The 20,506-nt window shown below is 44.5% G+C and overlaps 1 protein-coding gene across 1 annotated transcript in view; it reads left to right on the top strand.

Moving 5' to 3' along the window:
- The first annotated feature begins 9,811 nt into the window (after positions 1-9,811).
- The window catches only part of LOC139417897 (transcriptional coactivator YAP1-like), a 33,163-nt gene continuing 22,468 nt past the window's right edge, over positions 9,812-20,506 (top strand). The window contains exon 1 of the mRNA XM_071166881.1: positions 9,812-10,615. Coding sequence (XP_071022982.1) covers positions 10,406-10,615 — 210 coding nt within the window. The 5' untranslated portion in view covers positions 9,812-10,405. The remainder of the gene's footprint in view (positions 10,616-20,506) is intronic.

Below are 20,506 nucleotides of genomic sequence, written 5' to 3'. Positions count from 1 at the left end.
TTGCACATAAAGTGCCTACAATTTCTGTGGCCCCGCGGAAATCGAATTAACATAATAAAAACATCTCCATCAAAATGTGTCTGTTTAAACTAGAGATCGCCCTTCAGCGTCTGTGGTGAAAGGTGACAGAGTTAGAGCGGTGTGTATCAGACCATGAGACATCCCATCTGTGGTGAAAGGTGACAGAGCTAGAGCGGTGTGTATCAGACCATGAGACATCCCATCTGTGGTGAAAGGTGACAAGGTTAGAGCGGTGTTTGACAGACCATGAGACATCCCATCTGTGGTGAAAGGTGGCAGAGCTAGAGCGGTGTGTATCAGACCATGAGACATCCCATCTGTGGTGAAAGGTGACAGAGTTAGAGTGGTGTTTGACAGACCATGAGACATCCCATCTGTGGTGAAAGGTGGCAGAGCTAGAGCGGTGTGTATCAGACCATGAGACATCCCATCTGTGGTGAAAGGTGACAGAGTTAGAGTGGTGTTTGACAGACCATGAGACATCCCATCTGTGGTGAAAGGTGGCAGAGCTAGAGCGGTGTGTATCAGACCATGAGACATCCCATCTGTGGTGAAAGGTGACAGAGCTAGAGCGGTGTGTATCAGACCATGAGACATCCCATCTGTGGTGAAAGGTGGCAGAGCTAGAGCGGTGTGTATCAGACCATGAGACATCCCATCTGTGGTGAAAGGTGGCAGAGCTAGAGTGATGTGTATCAGACCATGAGACATCCCATCTGTGGTGAAAGGTGACAGAGCTAGAGCGGTGTGTATCAGACCATGAGACATCCCATCTGTGGTGAAAGGTGGCAGAGTTAGAGTGGTGTGTATCAGACCATGAGACATCCCATCTGTGGTGAAAGGTGACAGAGTTAGAGTGGTGTTTGACAGACCATGAGACATCCCATCTGTGGTGAAAGGTGGCAGAGCTAGAGCGGTGTGTATCAGACCATGAGACATCCCATCTGTGGTGAAAGGTGACAGAGCTAGAGCGGTGTGTATCAGACCGTGGTTCCCAAACTTATTATAGTCCCGACCCCTTCAAACATTCAACCTCCAGCTGTACCCCTTCAAACATTCAACCTCCAGCTGTACCCCCTCTAGCACCAGGTCAGTACACTCTCAAATGTTGTTTTTTGCCATCATTGTAAGCCTGCCACACACACACACACTATACAATACATTTATTAAACATAAGAATGAGTGTGAGTTTTTGTCACAACCCGGTTCTTGGGAAGTGACAAAGAGCTCTTATAGGACCAGGGCACAAATAATCAGTGCGATTTGCCAAGGCAGGTTACTCTGAGAGAAGCCTAATCCAGAAATCTGGCAGGGCTTCTGATTAAATTCTATTTTCACAAAACCACTTGTTGCAATTTAGATGAGGCTCTCTTGTTCAGATATCGGTAAGTGGACTGGGCATGAAAGGGATAACGAATCCAGTTGTTTGTGTCGTCCGTTTCGGGAAAGGACCTGCATAATTGCACACACAACTCACTGAGGTGCTTCGCTATATCACATTTGACATTGTCCGTAAGCTTGAGTTCATTTGCACACAAAATATCTTACAATGATGGAAAGACCTGTGTGTTGTCCTTGTTAATGCAGACAGAGAAGAGCTCCAACTTCTTAATCATAGCCTCAATTTTGTCAAGCACATTGAATATGGTTGTGGAGAGTCCCGGTAATCCTAGATTCAGATCATTCAGGCGAGAAAAAACATCACCCAGATAGACCAGTCGTGTGAGAAACTCGTCATCATGCAAGCGGACAGACAAGTGAAAGTCATGGTCAGTAAAGAAAACTTTAAGCTTGTCTCTCAATTTAAAACAACGTGTCAATACTTTGTCCCTTGATAACCAGTGCACTGCTTTCTGTATGTTGTAAAAGCGTTACATGGTCGCTGCTCATATCATTGAATAGTGCAGAAAATACACGAGAGTTCAGGGGCCTTGCTTTAACAAAGTTAACCATTTTCACTGTAGTGTCCAAAAAGTCTTTCAAGCGTTCAGGCATTCCCTTGGCAGCAAGAGCCTCTCAGTGGATGCTGCAGTGTATCCAGGTGGCGTCGGGAGCAACTGCTTGCATGCGCGTTATTACTCCACTATGTCTCCCTGTCATAGCTTTTGCGCCATCAGTACAGATACCAACACATCTTGACCACCAAAGCCCATTTAATACTTGGTGGCAGAAGGGCTTGTGCGAGAAGGCTCGAGCTTTGACATTGAGGGTGTGTGTGTGCATGAGCAAAGCCTCTCTCGCTGCTCATATCATTGAATAGTGCAGAAAATACACGAGAGTTCAGGGGCCTTGCTTTAACAAAGTTAACCATTTTCACTGTATTGTCCAAAAAGTATTTCAAGCGGTCAGGCATTCCCTTGGCAGCAAGAGCCTCTCAGTGGATGCTGCAGTGTATCCAGGTGGCGTTATTACTCCACTATGTCTCCCTGTCATAGCTTTTGCGCCATCAGTACAGATACCAACACATCTTGACCACCAAAGCCCATTTAATACTTGGTGGCAGAAGGGCTTGTGCGAGAAGGCTCGAGCTTTGACATTGAGGGTGTGTGTGTGCATGAGCAAAACCTCTCTCGAAAAAGGCTAGCTAGAGAGCGACGCTCAGCTCTCGCAACGGTTAAAAGGCATTAAATTAGGAGTCAAAGAGGAACAAGAAAAGTAGGAGCAACGAGCATCAGACAGGCATCCAGACGTCAGTCTGACGCAAAGGAAAAGTAGTAGTGGAGAAGGATGGAGACACGAGGAACTAGGAGTCCGACAGTGACAGTAGTTAGGGTTCCATTCAGTTGGAGACAGATTTTCATGCAAATATTCTAAAATCTGCAGAAAACAATATGAGCATTTTCCCACCAGAGATGTTTCCATCAAATTGACTTAAAAGGCTGTGAGTGATGACAAAGTGCACATGAAAATACAGAATAAAACATTTAGTTAAATGGGTTTCCATTGCTTTTTCAAATCAACAGATGGTCTTCTCACCAAAATGGGGCGTTATATAGCGAGTCTGCCCACACTGGCGCTCTAGCCAACAGCTCAAATCAAATCAAATGTTATTCGTCACATACACATGGTTAGCAGATGTTAATGCCAGTGCAGCGAAATGCTTGTGCTTCTAGTTCCGACAGTGCAGTAATATCTAACAAGTAATCTAACAATTTCACAACAACTACCTTATACACACACATCTAAAGGAATGGAATAAGAATATGTATATGTAAATATATGGATGAGCGATGGCCGAATGGCCAGAGGTGCAATAGATGGTATAAAATACAGTGTATACATAAGAGATGAGTAATGTAAGATATGTAAACATTATTAAAATGGCATTATTAAAGTCAATAGTGATCCATTTATTAAAGTGGCCAATGATTTGAGTCTGCATGTAGGCAGCAGCCTCTCTGTGTTAGTGATGGCTGTTTAACAGTCTGATGGCCTTGAGATAGAAGCTGTTTTTCAGCATCTCGGTCCCAGCTTTGATGCACCTGTACTGACTTCGCCTTCTGGATGGTAGCATGGTGAACAGGCAGTGGCTTGGGTGGTTGTTGTCCTTGATGATCTTTTTGGACTCCCTGTGACATCGGGTGCTGTAGGTGTCCTGGAGGGCAGGTAGTTTGCCCCCGGTGATGCGTTATGCAGACCGCACCACCCTCTGGAGAGCCTTGCGGTTGAGGTCGGTGCAGTTTCCGTACCAGGCGGTGATACAACCAGACAGGATGCTTTCAATTGTGCATCTATAAAGGTTTTTTTTGACAAGCCAAATTTCTTGTACCTCCTGAGGTTGAAGAGACGCTGTTGCGTGGGTGGACCATTTCAGTTTGTCTGTGATGTGTACGCAGAGGAACTTAAAACGTTCCACCTTCTCCAGTAATGTCCCATCCATGTGAATAGGGGGGTGCTCCCTCTGCTGTTTCCTGTAGTCCACGATCATTTCCTTTGTCTTGTTGACGTTGAGTGAAAGGTTGTTTTCCTGACACCACACTCCGTGTGCCCTCACCTCCTCCCTGTAGGCTGCCAACCCAGACAGGAAGATCACGTCAGTGACTCAACCCACTCAAGTGACGCACCACTCCTAGGGACGGCATGGAAGAGCACCAGTAAGCCAGTGACTCAACCCCTGTAATAGGGTTAGAGGCAGAGAATCCAAGTGGAGAGAGGGGAACTGGCCAGGCAGAGACAGCAAGGGCGGTTCGTTGCTCCAGAGCCTTTCTGTTCATCTTCACCCTCCTGGGCCAGACTACACTAAATCATATGACCCACTGAAGAGATGAGTCTTCAGTATAGACTTAAAAGTTGAGACTGAGTCTGCGTCTCTCACATGGGTAGGCAGACCATTCCATAAAAATGGAGCTCTATAGGATAAAGCCCTGCCTCCAGCTGTTTGCTTAGAAATTCTAGGGACAATTAGGAGGCCTGCGTCTTGTGACCGTAGCGTACGTGTAGGTATGTACGGCAGGACCAAATCAGAGAGATAGGTAGGAGCAAGCCCATGTAATGCTTTGTAAAACCTTGAAATCAGCCCTTGCCTTAACAGGAAGCCAGTGTAGGGAGGCTAGCACTGGAGTAATATGATCACATTTTTTGGTTCTAGTCAGGATCCTAGCAGCCTTATTTAGCACTAACTGAAGTTTATTTAGTGCTTTATCCGCGTAGCCAGAAAGTAGAGCATTGCAGTAGTCTAACCTAGAAGTAACAAAAGCATGGATTAATCTTTCTGCATCATTTCTGGACAGAAAGTTTCTGATTTTTGCAATGTTACGTAGATGGAAAAAATCTGTCCTTGAAACAGTCTTGATATGTTCGTCAAAAGAGAGATCAGGGTCCAGAGTAACGCCGAGGTCCTTCACAGTTTTATTTGAGACGACTGTACAACCATCAAGATTAATTGACAGATCCAACAGAAGATCTCTTTGTTTCTTGGGACCTAGAACAAGCATCTCTGTTTTGTCCGAGTTTAAAAGTAGAACGTTTGCAGCCATCCACTTCCTTATGTCTGAAACACAGGTTTCTAGCAAGGGCAATTTTGGGGCTTCACCATGTTTCATTGAAACGTACAGCTTTGTGTCATCCGCATAGCAGTGAAAGTTAACATTATGTTTTCGAATGACATCCCCAAGAGGTAAAATATATAGTGAAAACAATAGTGGTCCTAAAACGGAACCTTGAGGAACACCGAAATTTACAGTTGACTAGTCAGAGGACAAACCGTTCACAGAGACAAACTGATATCTTTCCGACAGATAAGATCTAAACCAGGCCAGAACTTGTCCGTGTAGACCAATTTGGCTTTCTAATCTCTCCAAAAGAATGTGGTGATCGATGGTATCAAAAGCAGCACTAAGGTCTAGGAGCACGAGGACAGATGCCGAGCTTCGGTCTGACACCATTAAAAGGTCATTTATCACCTTCACAAGTGCAGTCTCAGTGTTATGATTGGGTCTAAAACCAGACTGAAGCATTTCATATACATTGTTTGTCTTCGGGAAGGCAGTGAGTTGCTGCGCAACAGCTTTTTCTAAAATTTTAGTGAGTGCCACTTTTAGTGAGTTTGGTACACATCCGGTGGATAGAGAGCCGTTTATTATGTTCAACATAGGAGGGCCAAGCACAGGAAGCAGCTCTTTCAGTAGTTTAGTTGGAATAGGGTCCAGTATGCAGCTTGAAGGTTTAGAGGCCATGATTATTTTCATCATTGTGTGAAGAGATGTAAAACACTGGAGTGTCTCTCTTGATCCTAGGTCCTGGCAGAGTTGTGCAGATTCAGGACAACTGAGCTTTGAAGGAATACGCAGATTTAAAGAGGAGTCCGTAATTTGCTTTCTAATAATCATGATCTTTTCCTCAAAGAAGTTCATGAATTTATTACTGCTGAAGTGAAAGGAATCCTCACTTGGGGAATGCTGCTTTTTAGTTAGCTTTGCGACAGTATCAAAAATCAATTTTGGATTGTTCTTATTTTCCTCAATTAAGTTGGAAAAATAGGATGATCGAGCAGCAGTAAGGGCTCTTCGATACTGCACGGTACTGTCTTTCCAAGCTAGTCGGAAGACGTTCAGTTTGGTGTGGCACCAATTTTCTGGAATCTTGCGTCAGAGCTCAGGTATTTTCTGTATACCAGGGAGCTAGTTTCTTATGACAAATGTTTTTAGTTTTTAGGGGTGCAACTGCATCTAGGGTATTGTGCAAGATTAAATTGAGTTCCTCAGTTAGGTGGTTAACTGATTTTTGTCCTCTGACGTCCTTGGGTAGGCAGAGGGAGTCTGGAAGGGCATCAAGGAATCTTTGTATTGTCTGAGAATTTATAGCATGACTTTTGATGCTCCTTGGTTGGGGTCTGAGCAGATTATTTGTTGTGATTGCAAACGTAATAAAATGGTGGTCCGGTGGTCCAGGATTATGAGGAAACATATTAAGATCCACAACATTTATTCCATGGGACAAAACTAGGTCCAGAGTATGACTGTGACAGTGAGTAGGTCCAGAGACATGTTGGACAAAACCCACTGAGTCGATGATGGCTCCGAAAGCCTTTTGGAGTGGGTCTGTGGACTTTTCCATGTGAATATTAAAATCACCAAAAATGTGAATATTATCTGCTATGACTACAAGTTCCGAAAGGAATTCAGGGAACTCAGTGAGGAACGCTGTATTTGGCCCAGGAGGCCTGTAAACAGTAGCTATAAAAAGTGATTGAGTAGGCTGCATACATTTCATGACTAGAAGCTCAAAAGACGAAAACGTCATTTTTTTTTTTGTAAATTGAAATTTGCTATCGTAAATATTAGCAACACCTCTGCCTTTGTGGGATGCACGGGGGATATGGTCACTAGTATAACCAGGAGGAGAGGCCTCATTCAACACAGTAAATTCATCAGGCTTAAGCCATGTTTCAGTCAGGCCAATCACATCAAGATTATGATCAGTGATTAGTTCATTGACTATAACTGCCTTTGAAGTGAGGGATCTAACATTAAGTAGCTCTATTTTGAGATGTGAGGTATCACGATCTCTTTCAATAATGACAGGAATGGAGGAGGTCTTTATCCTAGTGAGATTGCTAAGGCGAACACCGCCATGTTTAGTTTTGCCCAACCCAGGTCGAGGCACAGACACGGTCTCAATGGGGATAGCTGAGCTGACTACACTGTGCTAGTGTAACGGATGTGAAATCGCTAGCTAGTTAGCGGTGTTCGCGCTAAATACCGTTTCAATCGGTGACGTCACTTGCTCTGAGACCTTGAAGTAGTGCTTGCTCTTCAAGAGCCGCGGCTTTTGTGGAGTGATGGGTAACGATGTTTCGTGGGTGTCAGTTGTTGATGTGTGCAGAGGGTCCCTGGTTCGCGCCCGGGTATGGGCGAGGGGACGGTCTAAAGTTATACTGTTACACTAGTGGCAGACTCCACTAAGCTGGCAGGCTGGCTAACAGCCTGCTGCCTGGCCTACACCCAATTTCATTGTGGAGCTAGAGGAGTTAGAGCCCTGTCTATGTTGGTAGATAAGATGAGAGCACCCCTCCAGCTAGGATGGAGTCCGTCACTCCTCAGCAGGCCAGGCTTGGTCCTGTTTGTGGGTGAGTCCCAGAAAGAGGGCCAATTATCTACAAATTCTATATTTTGGGAGGGACAGAAAACAGTTTTCAACCAGTGATTGAGTTGTGAGACTCTGCTGTAGAGCTCATCACTCCCCCTAACTGGGAGGGGGCCAGAGGATGAAGTACCTGAGGTGGTAGGTGTGGTGAAGATCTCTGATGAAGTACCTGAGGTGGTAGGTGTGGTGAAGATCTCTGATGAAGTACCTGAGGTGGTAGGTGTGGTGAAGATATCTGATGAAGTACCTGATGTGGCAGGTGTTGTGAAGATCTCTGATGAAGTACCTGATGTGGTAGGTGTGGTGAAGATCTCTGATGAAGTACCTGAGGTGGTAGGTGTGGTGAAGATCTCTGATGAAGTACCTGAGGTGGTAGGTGTGGTGAAGATCTCTGATGAAGTACCTGATGTGGTAGGTGTGGTGAAGATCTCTGATGAAGTACCTGAGGTGGTAGGTGTGGTGAAGATCTCTGATGAAGTACCTGATGTGGCAGGTGTGGTGAAGATCTCTGATGAAGTACCTGATGTGGCAGGTGTGGTGAAGATCTCTGAAGTATGTGAGGTTGCAGGTGTGGTGAAAATCGATGATCAAGATAACAATTAATCTGGTCCAGTAGGAGTGACATTTTTGGAGAAATTGGACCCCTGCCTTTAGGTTGACCCATATGTGGTTTTGGGTGGGGTGAAGAAGGAGTTGGGTACTGTTCAATCAGTGAAAGTAACCCAAAGTGGACTTGTGATTATTTTTTGTATTTCTTCCGCCCAGAGGGAGCGGGCGCTACGTGCCACGCGACTGGGGAGAAGACCTGTTACTTGCTTTGCTCTCAGGAAGCTACGCAGGGTTGGTCCTGGTCAGTCCCTGGATGAGAGACCAGATGCTGCTGGAAGTGGTGTTGGAGGGCCAGTAGGAGGCACTCTTTCCTCTGGTCTAAAAAATATCCCAATGCCGAGGGCAGTGATTGGGGACACTGCCCTGTGTAGGGTGCCGTCTTTCGGATGGGACGTTAAACAGGTGTCCTGACTCTCTGCGGTCATTAAAGATCCCATGGCACTAATCGTAAGAGTAGGGGTGTTAACCCCGGTGTCCTGGCTAAATTCCCAATCTGGCCATTAAACCATCACGGTCACCTAATAATCCCCAGTTTACAATTGGCTCATTCATCCCCCTGCTCTCCCCTGTAACTATTCCCCAGGTTGTTGCTGCAAATGAGAACATCAACTTACCTGGTAAAATAACAGATAAATAAACAGGGCGCCATTGAAAGGAGTGATTACTGTGGTGGTGGGAAGGGTGGAGATGGATCAACTAAAGTTGAAGATTCCCTGTGTCTGTGACGTCTGCCTTCTGGTGCGACTCAGGCCCGGTGGCGAGCATGGTGAAACAGCAGAGTCACTGTCTTTAAAAATGTAAATAAAAAGCAACACAATAAAATAACAATAACAAGGCTATTGTTAGGATATATCCGTTTTCCTGAAATATCCTAGATCTCTCTTTCTTGTTCCGAACCCACTACCTTGTTTCAGGTGCCAAGCTTATGGTGATGTTGCAACAGTGTGTCGGAGGGAGATTCCTAAATGTGAGAAGTTTCCAGGAGGGCATGAGACAAAGGAATGTGTAGTTTTGGCAAAATAAGCGGAATGTGTTAACTGTAAGGGTGCCCATGTTGCTGGGGTCTGGTGAGAGAGAGACAGGTTGAGGTTGCCAGTGTCAGAGTAGTACAGAGGGTTTTCTATGCTGAGGCAGTGAAGAAAGTAGAGGAAGGGTGAGGGATCCTAAGAGGCTCCCAGTGAATAGTAGACCTTTTGCATTCATTGCCATGGTTATCAACTGTACCGCAGAAATGGAATATCAATCACAGAAAATAGTTTTGTGGTGGCAGCTGCAGAGAAGTACTTGGGTTTATGGCATTTTACTGCAGAGGAGTGACAGGGAGTGTTGAATTGTAGTGTACAGTCCTCCCAGGCTGTTGGCCTGGTGGTGAAGGGTCAGAAAGGGTCAAAGTAGTGCAATGGGGTGGTGTTTTTTAAAATGTATTTATAAGTGAAGGGTTAGTTGGCAGGGTAATTGTTTTCCTTTTTATTTTGTTTCACGGTGTACTGATTTACACTCCAGTGGAAGAAGAAGAAGAAATAAAGGAGACATTGCCCTCTGCTGGGAGCCTTTAACCATAGACTGTAAAAATAACCTTGTAACCCCGCCTCTCACTGGTCACATGAGACTCTAAGGCTGTAGCCTGTCCTATCGACAGTTTGGAACAACTTTGGAAAACTGAGATTTATTACCACGTAAACACCTATTTTTCACCAAATGAAACTATGTAGAGGACTTAATTTCGGACAGTATGCAGAAATCACATTTGGGAGTAGCTGGGACGGTTTTCGAGTCCAGCGGTTGAAGAAAAGCGATCATCAGACGAAGTTTCTGTAGGGGAAAAAAGTTGAGTGCAACTCGTCTGTCTGAGGTTTGTGGGACGGGCCGTCTGGCTGGCTGGATGCGTGTTTTCAGCGCCGAGGAGTTTGGAAATTCACGAAGGAAACTAACAACTATTTCATTTGATGGAGCAGGATAATAATGTTTTGCCAGTTTATTAAATAACGAATTACACAAAACACTATAAGAACTTTCAAAATTAAAATCCACAAAAACAAATTAAATTACAAAGAATATCCGTTCTTTGTAGTCAGTTTAGGGGTCGTCTTCCATTTAACTCTGAACCATTTCTCGTTTTGGAATCATTCGTTATCATTCATAATTAACTGTTCAGTTGTTTTAATTGGACGCATCACCTCTGGAAGGCAACATGGACGCGCGACAGGGTCAGTGCGCGCCCCCGGTGGGGCAACAGATCGTGCACGTCCGCGGGGACTCCCAGACGGATCTGGAGGCTCTGTTTAACTCCGTGATGAACCCTAAAACCTCCGCCCTGCCCCCCTCCTCTCTGCCTATGAGGATGAGGAAACTTCCAGACTCCTTCTTCAGACAGCCGGATCCCCGATCACACTCCAGACAGGTAGGTAACACGCCTCACACACGCACACACACTCTAGACGTGGTAGGTAACACACTATTATGGTATTTATCCAAACAAGAGATGGCTACTAGAGGGCTGCTGCTAGAGGCTACACACAGTTGGGAGGATATGAGGTGTTCAGAGGCTATGCTTCAGTGCAGGACAGGCTCATCATGGATGGATGGTGTTGGAGAACAGCCCAACTTTTCCACTGAGGACAGGATTTGATTTGGAAGACAAACAACTAAAGAGCTAAGAATGAGCTTGTTCCCAGATTGTTTATGTGATTGACTACATTCAGTAATGAGGGCAACTTTAGTTTTAGAAGTGGGTGGGGGGGTAACCAGACAGGGGGTCTTGGGGTCCTCCCCCACAATTTCTTTGGTATCTGAAGCACATTTCCTGCATTTCTATACAATCCATTATGACCCATGGCTCTTCTAGCTGTCTCTATTTAGAACAAACAAAAGTAAGCAAAAACACCCACAATCATCAAACTAGGTAAGAAATCGTTATTAAATACGTTTAAGTGATTGATAAGACTGAACTAGATCAAAGGTAAGTAATAATCAATATTGTGTCGTACGTTTAATCAATAGCCTAACATGTGAACAGCTCTTTAAAAAGTACAAAGATCTTTTATTGTTTGTCTTTATTAAGACATCCTCTATCAAATTTCAGCCAACCACCTGCATGCCCGACCCGCACCAGTCCAGTCAATAACTCAATTCTCTCTCCGACCCCCACCAGTCTAGTCAATAACTAAATTCTCTCCCCGACCCCCACCAGTCTAGTCAATAACTAAATTCTCTCCCCGACCCGCACCAGTCCAGTCAATAACTAAATTCTCTCCCCGACCCGCACCAGTCCAGTCAATAACTAAATTCTCTCCCCGACCCGCACCAGTCTAGTCAATAACTAAATTCTCTCTCCGACCCCCCACCAGTCTAGTCAATAACTAAATTCTCTCCCCGACCCCCACCAGTCTAGTCAATAACTAAATTCTCTCCCCCACCAGTCTAGTCAATACCGCAACTCCCTCCCCGACCCCCACCAGTCTAGTCAAAACTCAACTTTCTCCCAACACAATTTCTTTCACACTTGATGTATTATTTTATTCCCAAGGGAAATGTTTGGAAACACACAGAAACGCATAGACCTACACATATACAGTACCAGTCAAAAGTTTGGACACACCCACTGGTTGATGCTTATTTATAAAACCCTCTTAGGCCTCACTCCCCTCTATCTGAGATATCTCCTGCAGCCTTCATTCTCCACATACAACACCCGTTCTGCCAGTCACCTTCTGTTAAAGGTCCCCAAAGCACACATCCCTGGGTCGCTCCTCTTTTCAGTTCGTTGCAGGTAGCGACTGGAACGAGCTGCAACAAACACTCAAATTGGACAGTTTTATCTCAATATCTTCATTCAAAGACTCAATCATGGACACTCTTACTGACAATTGTCTGTTTTGCGTGATGTACTGTTGTCTCTACCTTCTTGCCCTTTGTGCTGTTGTCTGTGCCCAATAATGTTTGTACCATGTTGTGATGCTACCATGCTGTGTTGTCATGTTGTGTTGTTACCATGTTGTGTTGCTGCCATGCTATGTTGTTGTCTTAGGTCTCTCTTTATGTAGTGTTGTGTCTCTCTTGTTGTGATGTGTGTTTTGTCCTATATTTATATTGTATTTATTTTTTATTTTAATCCCAGGCCCCCGTCCCCACAGGAGGCCTTTTGGTAGGCTGTCATTGTAAATAAAAAATTGTTCTTAACTGGCTTGCCTAGTTAAAAAAAATGTCACTGTAACCTGCAACTTCAATTAAATGGAAGAAAAACCTACTCATTCAAGGGTTTTTCTTTCTTTTTACTATTTTCTACATTTTAGAATAGTAGTGAAGACAAACTATAAAATAACACATGGAATCATGTAGTAACCAAAAAAGTGTTAAACAAAACAAAATATATTTGAGATTCTTCAAATAGCCACCCTTTGCCTTGATGACAGCTTTGCACACTCTTGGCATTCTCTCAAACAGCTTCACCTGGAGTGCTTGTCCAACAGTCTTGAAGGAGTTCCCACATATGCTGAGCACCTGTTGGCTGCTTTTCCTTTACTCTGCGTTCCAACTCATCCCAAACCATCTCAATTGGGTTGAGGTCGGGTGATTGTGGAGGCCAGGTCATCAGATGCAGAACTCCACTACTCCCATCCGGGCTAGGCCGTCATTCACACTGTGACAGTAGTTTTGATTTAGAATGGAACATTATCATGCACCTTTATCGAAACCGGGGCAGCGGGAAAAAATGCATTTAATCTATGCAGTTAAATATGCCAGGCAGGCTATACTCCTGCGGTAAAGATAAGCAATGTGCTTAATATTAGGAAAGTTAAGAAATAAATATAGTAGGCCCAGTGACGACTTAGCAAAAATAATACAAAATAAAATAATTGGGTTAACTGCCTCGTTCAGGGGCAGAACGGCAGATTTTCACCTTGTCAGCTCGGGGGATCCAATCTTGCAACAGTTAACTAGTCCAACGCTATAACCACCTGCCTCTCGTTGCACTCCTGTAACGCGAATGCAGTAAGCCAAGGTAAGTTGCTAGCTAGCATTAAACTTAACTTATAAAAAACAATCAATCAATAAATCATAATCACTAGTTTAACTACACATGGTTGATGATATTACTAGTTTATCTAGCGTGTCCGGACATTGCATATAATCTGACTGAGCATACAAGTATCTGACTGAGCGGTGGTAGGCAGCAGCAGGCTCGTAAGCATTAATTCAAACAGCACTTTCGTGCGTTTTGCCAGCAGCTCTTCGTTGTGCGTCAAGCATTGCGCTGTTTATGACTTCAAGCCTATCAACTCCCAAGATGAGGCTGGTGTAACCAATGTGAAATGGTTAGCAGGGTGCGCGCTAATAGCATTTCAAACGTCACTCGCTCTGAGACATGGAGTGGTTGTTCCCCTTGATCTGCATGGGTAACGCTGCTTCGAGGGTGGCTGTTGTCGTTGTGTTGCTGGTTCGAGCCTAGGGAGGAGCGAGGAGAGGGACGGAAGCTATACTGTTACACTGGCAATACTAAAGTGCCTATAAGAACATCCAATAGTCAAAGGTTAATGAAATACAAATGGTATAGAGGGAAATAGTCCTATAAATCCTATATTAACTACAACCTAAAACTTCTTACCTGGGAATATTGAAGACTCATGTTAAAAGGAACCACCAGCTTTCATATGTTCTCATGTTCTGAGCAAGGAACTTAAACGTTAGCTTTCTTACATGGCACATATTGCACTTTTACTTTCTTCCCCAACACTTTGTTTTTGCATTATTTAAACCAAATTAAACATGTTTCATTATTTATTTGAGGCTACATTTCTTTTATTGATGTATTATATTAAGTTAAAATAAGTGTTCATTCAGTATTGTTGTAATTGTCATTATTACAAATAAGTGTAAAAAATCGGGCGATTAATCGGTATCAGCGTTGAAAAATCATAATCGGTTGATAATTTTGTAAATTACTATTGTAGCTAGAAACGGCAGATTTTTTATGGAATATCTACATAGGCGTACAGAGGCCCATTATCAAACCAACACTCCTGTGTTCCAATGGCACGTTGTGTTAGCTAATCCAAGTTTATCATTTTAAAAGGCTAATTGATCATTAGAAAACCCTTTTGAGGCCTCCCGGTTGGCGCAGTGGTTAAGGGCGCTGTACTGCAGCGCCAGCTGTGCCACCAGAGACTCTGGGTTCGCGCCCAGGCTCTGTTGCGACCGGGAGGTCCGTGGGGCGACGCACAATTGGCCCAGCGTCGTCCGGGCTAGGGAGGGCTTGGCCGGTAGGGATATCCTTGACTCATCGCGCACCAGCGACTCCTGTGGCGGGCCGGGCGCAGTGCACGCTAACCAAGGTTGCCAGGTGCACAGTGTTTCCTCCGACACATTGGTGCGGCTGGCTTCCGGGTTGGATGCGCGCTGTGTTAAGAAGCAGTGCGGCAGTGCGCATGACTTTCAACCTTCGTCTCTCCCAAGCCCGTACGGGAGTTGTAGCGATGAGACAAGATAGTAGCTACTAAACAATTGGATACCACGAAATTGGGGAGAAAAAAGGGGTAAAACACTTTTGAAAGTATGTTAGCACAGCTGAAAACTATTGTTCTGATTTAAAGAAGCAATAAAACTGTCCTCCTTTGGACTAGTTGAGTATCTGGAGCATTTGTGAAACTCGTCAATCTATTCTTGTTATGAGAAATGAAGGATATTCCATGTGAGAAATTGCCAAGAAACGGAAGATCTCATACAATGCCGTGTACTACACCCTTCACAGAACAGCGCAAACTGTCTCTAACCAGAATATAAAGAAGAGTGGGAGGCCCCGGTGCACAATTGGGCAAGAGGACAAGTACATTAGAGTGTCTAGTTTGAGAAACAGATGCCTCACAAGTCCTCAACTGGCAGCTTCATTAAATAGTACCCTCAAAACACCAGTCTCAACGTCAACAGTGAAGAGGCGACTCCGGGATGCTGGCCTTCCAGCCAGAGTTCCTCTGTCCATTGTCTGTGTTCTTTTGCCCATCTTAATCTTCCCTTTTTGTTGGCCAGTATGGCTTTTTCTTTGCAACTCTGTCTAGAAGGCCAGTTGAAAACGGAGGACCCCTAACCCAGTCAAACCCTAACCCGGACCACGCTGGGCCAATTGTGAGCCGCCCTATGGGACTCCCAATCATGGCCGGTTGTGATGCAGCCTGGAATCGAACCAGTGACACCTCTAGCACTGAGATGCAGTGCCTTAGACCGCTGTGCCACTCGGGAGCTGTCTGTTTGTTTGAAATGTATGAGGAAAATTAGCTTAATCTTGAAAATGCACAGTGTTACGTTCCCCAGTTTATGTGTTGTAGTTTGTGTATTTGCATGTGTTTATTTCATGAAATGGCTTCCTGAAATCCCTCAAGCAGCTGATTGGTCGACTCCATGGCTAATTGGAGAGCTGACCCCGCATACATATACCCGTAGTATATTCATTGTCTAGGCACAATAGGTAAGACCTGGGCGGACCACCCCCTGTATTTTGGTTAGGGCACCAGGTGGTGCTAAATTAGGTAAGTATTGGTTAGGCAGGTAAGATAGGAGAGGGGGGGCTTTGAGATTTACTTTCTTTGCTTTGGTTCCGTCCAGCCCCTTTTTCCCATATTACCGTGTAAAGGAATAAAGTCCTTGTAAACGGTACCACATTCTGCCTGTTGTCATCCTTATTCACGCCTATACCTCTTTCACTTCTAGGAGAGTTTAGTTGTAGCAGGGTGTTGCGTTCCCTCTTCATAGAGGCGTGCGTAACACACAGTAATCTACAGCAGTGTTCTAGAATGCACAGTAATCTACAGCAGTGTTCTAGAATGCACAGTAATCTACAGCAGCGTTCTATAATGCACAGTAATCTACAGCAGTTTATGAGCCGGTTCCGATTACCAAGAGCTGTTCTCCTGGATCTCTGTGCTGTAGTTGGCCCAGCTTTACAGAGAAGCACCCGCAGAAACCAAGCCGTGCCTGTCCCACTTCAACTCCTTGGTAACCTCGTTAATAGCGTCAATGGCGTCTCTTTGCGTTTGCAGGACTGCATCTGTAAGGACACGGCCGCTGGAGGGTTGTGATGCACGAGGTGCAGTGGAGACGCTGGGGCTGGGCGCACTCAGCTCCGACCCCGCTGGAACACTCAGCTCCTGCTCAGCTGCAGCCCCGCCGACCCCGCTGGAACACTCAACTCCGACCCCGCTGGAACACTCAACTCCGACCCCACTGGAACACTCAGCTCCGACCCCGCTGGAACACTCAGCTCCTGCTCAGCTGCAGCCCCGCCGACCCCGCTGGAACACTCAACTCCGACCCCGCTGGAACACTCAACTCCGACCCCGCTGGAACACGCAGCGACTAAAAACAATAGAACATTGTTTGTGTAAATAAATGTTTAAACACAACTTGAATGCTTTTGGTTTACTCTTTTCAAACTAGGGAATACTAATTACATACCTGGATCATCCGGTGCATGTTGAATGTCCGTGACCCCCTCCACCTCCGTCGCTACTCCGCTCAGGAGGGATTCCCCTATAATACCGGCAAGTCGCTCATCAAGGGGGTTGAGCTCCGTTGTCCCCTTTCCCCCTCCCGTGGCACAAACACCCCTGTCTGTGTAAGAGGCTATACGCCTTATTGGCCTCTGCTTTTATGTCGGACCACTTCTTCTTTTATTTCTGAGAGGGTCCGACCTTCTGAGCCATCAGCGTTCACAGCGTCCGCCACATGCTGCCACTCTAACGCCCACACTCTGTTCACCAAACTATATATATTTTTGTTTTTTCAACCTCCTCTACAAGAACTTCCATTTCACACTGGGCAAATTTATTTTATTTATTTTTGCCTTTGTCGGGATTTGTCGTCATGCAGTCAGTAAGGATGAATATTAATTAGGGGCATTTCACTGACTATTTATAGTTAACTATGGGCGTTAAAATGGTGGGACAAGACACTCGCTCACATGCGCCAAATTTGGAGTTGATTGTGATTTATAAAGGGAAACCGACATGGGACATGCGTGTGCACTTTTCTAAATCAGAATATTTTTGTGCATGAGCACTTTCTGTGTTTTGTGAATCCTCCACACAGTTTTATAAATGAGGCCACAGGTCTGGCAGAATCTGTGCAGAGGATCTAGGTGCTGCTGTAGGCCCTCCTTGGTTGGTGACACAAGCACCAGATCATCAGCAAACAGTAGACATTTAATTTCAGATTCTAGCAGGGTGAGACCGGGTGCTGCAGACTGTTCTAGTGCCCTCGCCAATTCGTTGATATATACAGTTGAAGTCGGAAGTTTACATACACCTTAGCCAAATACATTTAAACTCAGTTTGTCACAATTCCTGACATTTAATCCCTGTAAAAATTCCATGTTTTAGGTCAGTTAGGATCACCACTTTATTTTAAGAATGTGAAATGTCAGAATAATAGTAGAGAGAGTGATTTATTTCAGCTTTTATTTCTTTCATCACATTCCCAGTGGGGCAGAAGTTTACATACACTCAATTAGCATTTGGTAGCATTGCCTTTAAATTGTTTAACTTGGGTCAAACGTTTCAGGTAGCCTTCCACAAGCTTCCCACAATAGGTTGGGTGAATTTTGGCCCATTCCTCCTGACAGAGCTTGTGTAACGGAGTCAGGTTTGTAGGCCTCTTTGCACACACACGCTTTTTCAGTTCTGCCCACAAATTTTCTATAGGATTGAGGTCAGGGCTTTCTGATGGCCACTCCAATACCTTGACTTTGTTGTCCTTAAGCAATTTTGACACAACTTTGGAATTATACTTTGGGTCATTGTCCATTTGGAAGACCCATTTGTGACCAAGCTTTAACTTCCTGACTGATGTTGGTTCAATATATCCACATAATTTTCCTGCCTCATGAAGCCATCTATTTTGTGAAGTGCACCAGTCTCTCCTGCAGAAAGCACCCCCACAACATGATGCTGCCACCCCCGTGCTTCACGGTTGGAATAGTGTTCTTCAGCTTGCAAGCCTCCCCCTTTTTCCTCCAAACATAACGATGGTCATTATGGCCAAACAGTTCTATTTTTGTTTCATCAGACCAGAGAACATTTCTCCAAAAGTATGATCTTTGTCGCCTTGTGCAATTGCAAACCATAGTCTGGCTTTTTTATGGTGGGTTTGGAGCAGTGGTTTCTTCCTTGCTGGGCGGCCTTTCAGGTTATGTCGACATAGGACTCATTTCACTGTGGATATAGATACTTTACCTGTTTCCTCCAGCATCTTCACAAGGTCCTTTGCTGTTGTTCTGGGATTGATTTGTACTTTTCGCACCAAAGTATGTTCATCTCTCGGAGACAGAACGCGTCTCCTTCCTGAGCGGGATGACGGCTGCGTGGTCCCATGGTGTTTATACTTGCGTACTATTGTTTGTACAGATGAACGTGGTACCTTCAGGCGTTTGGAAATTGCTCCCAAGGATGAACCAGACTTGTGGAGGTCTCCATTTTTTTTCTGAGGTCTTGACTGATTTCTTTTGATTTTCCTATGATGTCAAGCAAAGAGGCACAGAGTTTGAAGGTAGGCCTTGAAATACATCCACAGGTACACCTCCAATCGACTCAGATGATGTCAATTAGCCTATCAGAAGCTTCAAAAGCCATGACATAATTTTCTGGAATTTTCCAATCTGTTTAAATGCACAGTCAATTTAGTGCATGTAAACTTCTGACCCACTGGAATTGTGATGCAGTGAATTATATAGTGAAATAATCAATTGTTGGAAGAATTGCTTGTGTCATGCAGAAAGTAGATGTCCTGACCTACTTGACAGAACTATAGTTTGTTAACAAGAAATTTGTGGAGTGGTTGAAAAGTGAGTTTTAATGACTCCAACCTAAGTGTATGTAAACTTCCGACTTCAACTGTATGTTGAAGAGGGTGGGGCTTAAGCTAATTCCCTGTCTTAACCCACAGCCCTGTGGAAAGAAATGTGTGTTTTCTTTGCCAGTTTTAACCACATACTTGTTTTGTGGTTAATTTTATAATGTTATGTTTTTCCCCCAACACCACTATCCATCAGTTTGTATAGCAGACCCTCATGCCAAATTGAGTCGAAGGCTTTTTTGAAATCAACAAAGCACTTTACCTTTGTTTTGGTTTGTTTGTTTGTCAATTAGGGTGTGCAGGGTGAATACGTGGTCTGTCGTACGATAATTTGGTAAAAAGCCAATTTGAGTACAGTACATTGTTTTCACTGAGGAAATGTACAAGTCTGCTGTTAATGATAATGCAGATGATTTCCCCAAGGTTGCTGTTGACACATGGTAGTTATTGGGGTCAAGTTTGTCTCCATTTTGTGGATTGGGGTGTCCTTTGTTCCAAATATTGGGGAAGATGCCAAAGAGTTTAAGTATAGCCAATTGGAATTTATTATTTCATCATTTCATTGGCCTTTATGGGTTTGTATTTTGTCCTGCTTCTTACAGCATGCATCCAACCCGGAAGCCAGCCGCACCAATGTGTCGGAGGAAGCACCGTGCAATGAGACACGGATTTATTTGATCTTTATTTGACTCGGCAAGTCAGTTAAGAACAAATTCTTATTTTCAATGACGGCCTAGGAACACTCTATTTTTGGTTGGGGTAGGTTTCTCAATTTCTTTCTTACATTTTTGCATTCTTCATCAAACCATTTGTCATTGTTGTTCATTTTCTTCGGTTTTCTATTTGAGATTTTTAGATTTGATAGGGAAGCTGAAAGGTCTAATATACTGTTTAGGTTTTCTACTGCCAAGTTTACACCTTCACTATTACAGCGGAACGTTTTGTTCAGGAAGTTGTCTAGAAGGGATTGAATTTGTTGTTGCTTAATTGGTTTTTGGTAGGTTTCCACACTACATTTCTTCAATCTATAGTATTTCTTAATATTACTCAGTTCCTTTGGCTTTGATTCCTCATGATTGAGTATTTCTCTGTTCTAGTTGACTGTGATTTTGCTGTGATCTGATAGGGGTGTCAGTGGGCTGACTGTGAACGCTCTGAGAGACTCTGGGTTGAGGTCAGTGATAAAGTAGTCTACAGTACTACTGCCAGGAGATGAGCTATAGGTGTACCTACCATAGGAGTCCCCTCGAAGCCTATTGACTATGTACATACCCAGCGTGCGACAGAACTGCATGAGTTGTGACCTGTTTTTGTTGACTATGTTGTCATAGTTGTGCCTAGGGGGGCATATGGGGGAGGGAATGCTGTCACCTCCAGGTAGGTGTTTGTCCCCCTGTGTGCTGAGGGTGTCAGGGTCTTGTCTGTTCTGGCATTTAGGTCGCCACAGACTAGT

This window comes from Oncorhynchus clarkii, chromosome 10 (genome assembly GCF_045791955.1).
Source record: "Oncorhynchus clarkii lewisi isolate Uvic-CL-2024 chromosome 10, UVic_Ocla_1.0, whole genome shotgun sequence".
Taxonomy (NCBI): Eukaryota; Metazoa; Chordata; class Actinopteri; order Salmoniformes; family Salmonidae; genus Oncorhynchus; species Oncorhynchus clarkii.
The sequence above is the reverse complement of the archived record's forward strand: the minus strand, read 5'-3'. Positions and strand labels throughout refer to the sequence as shown.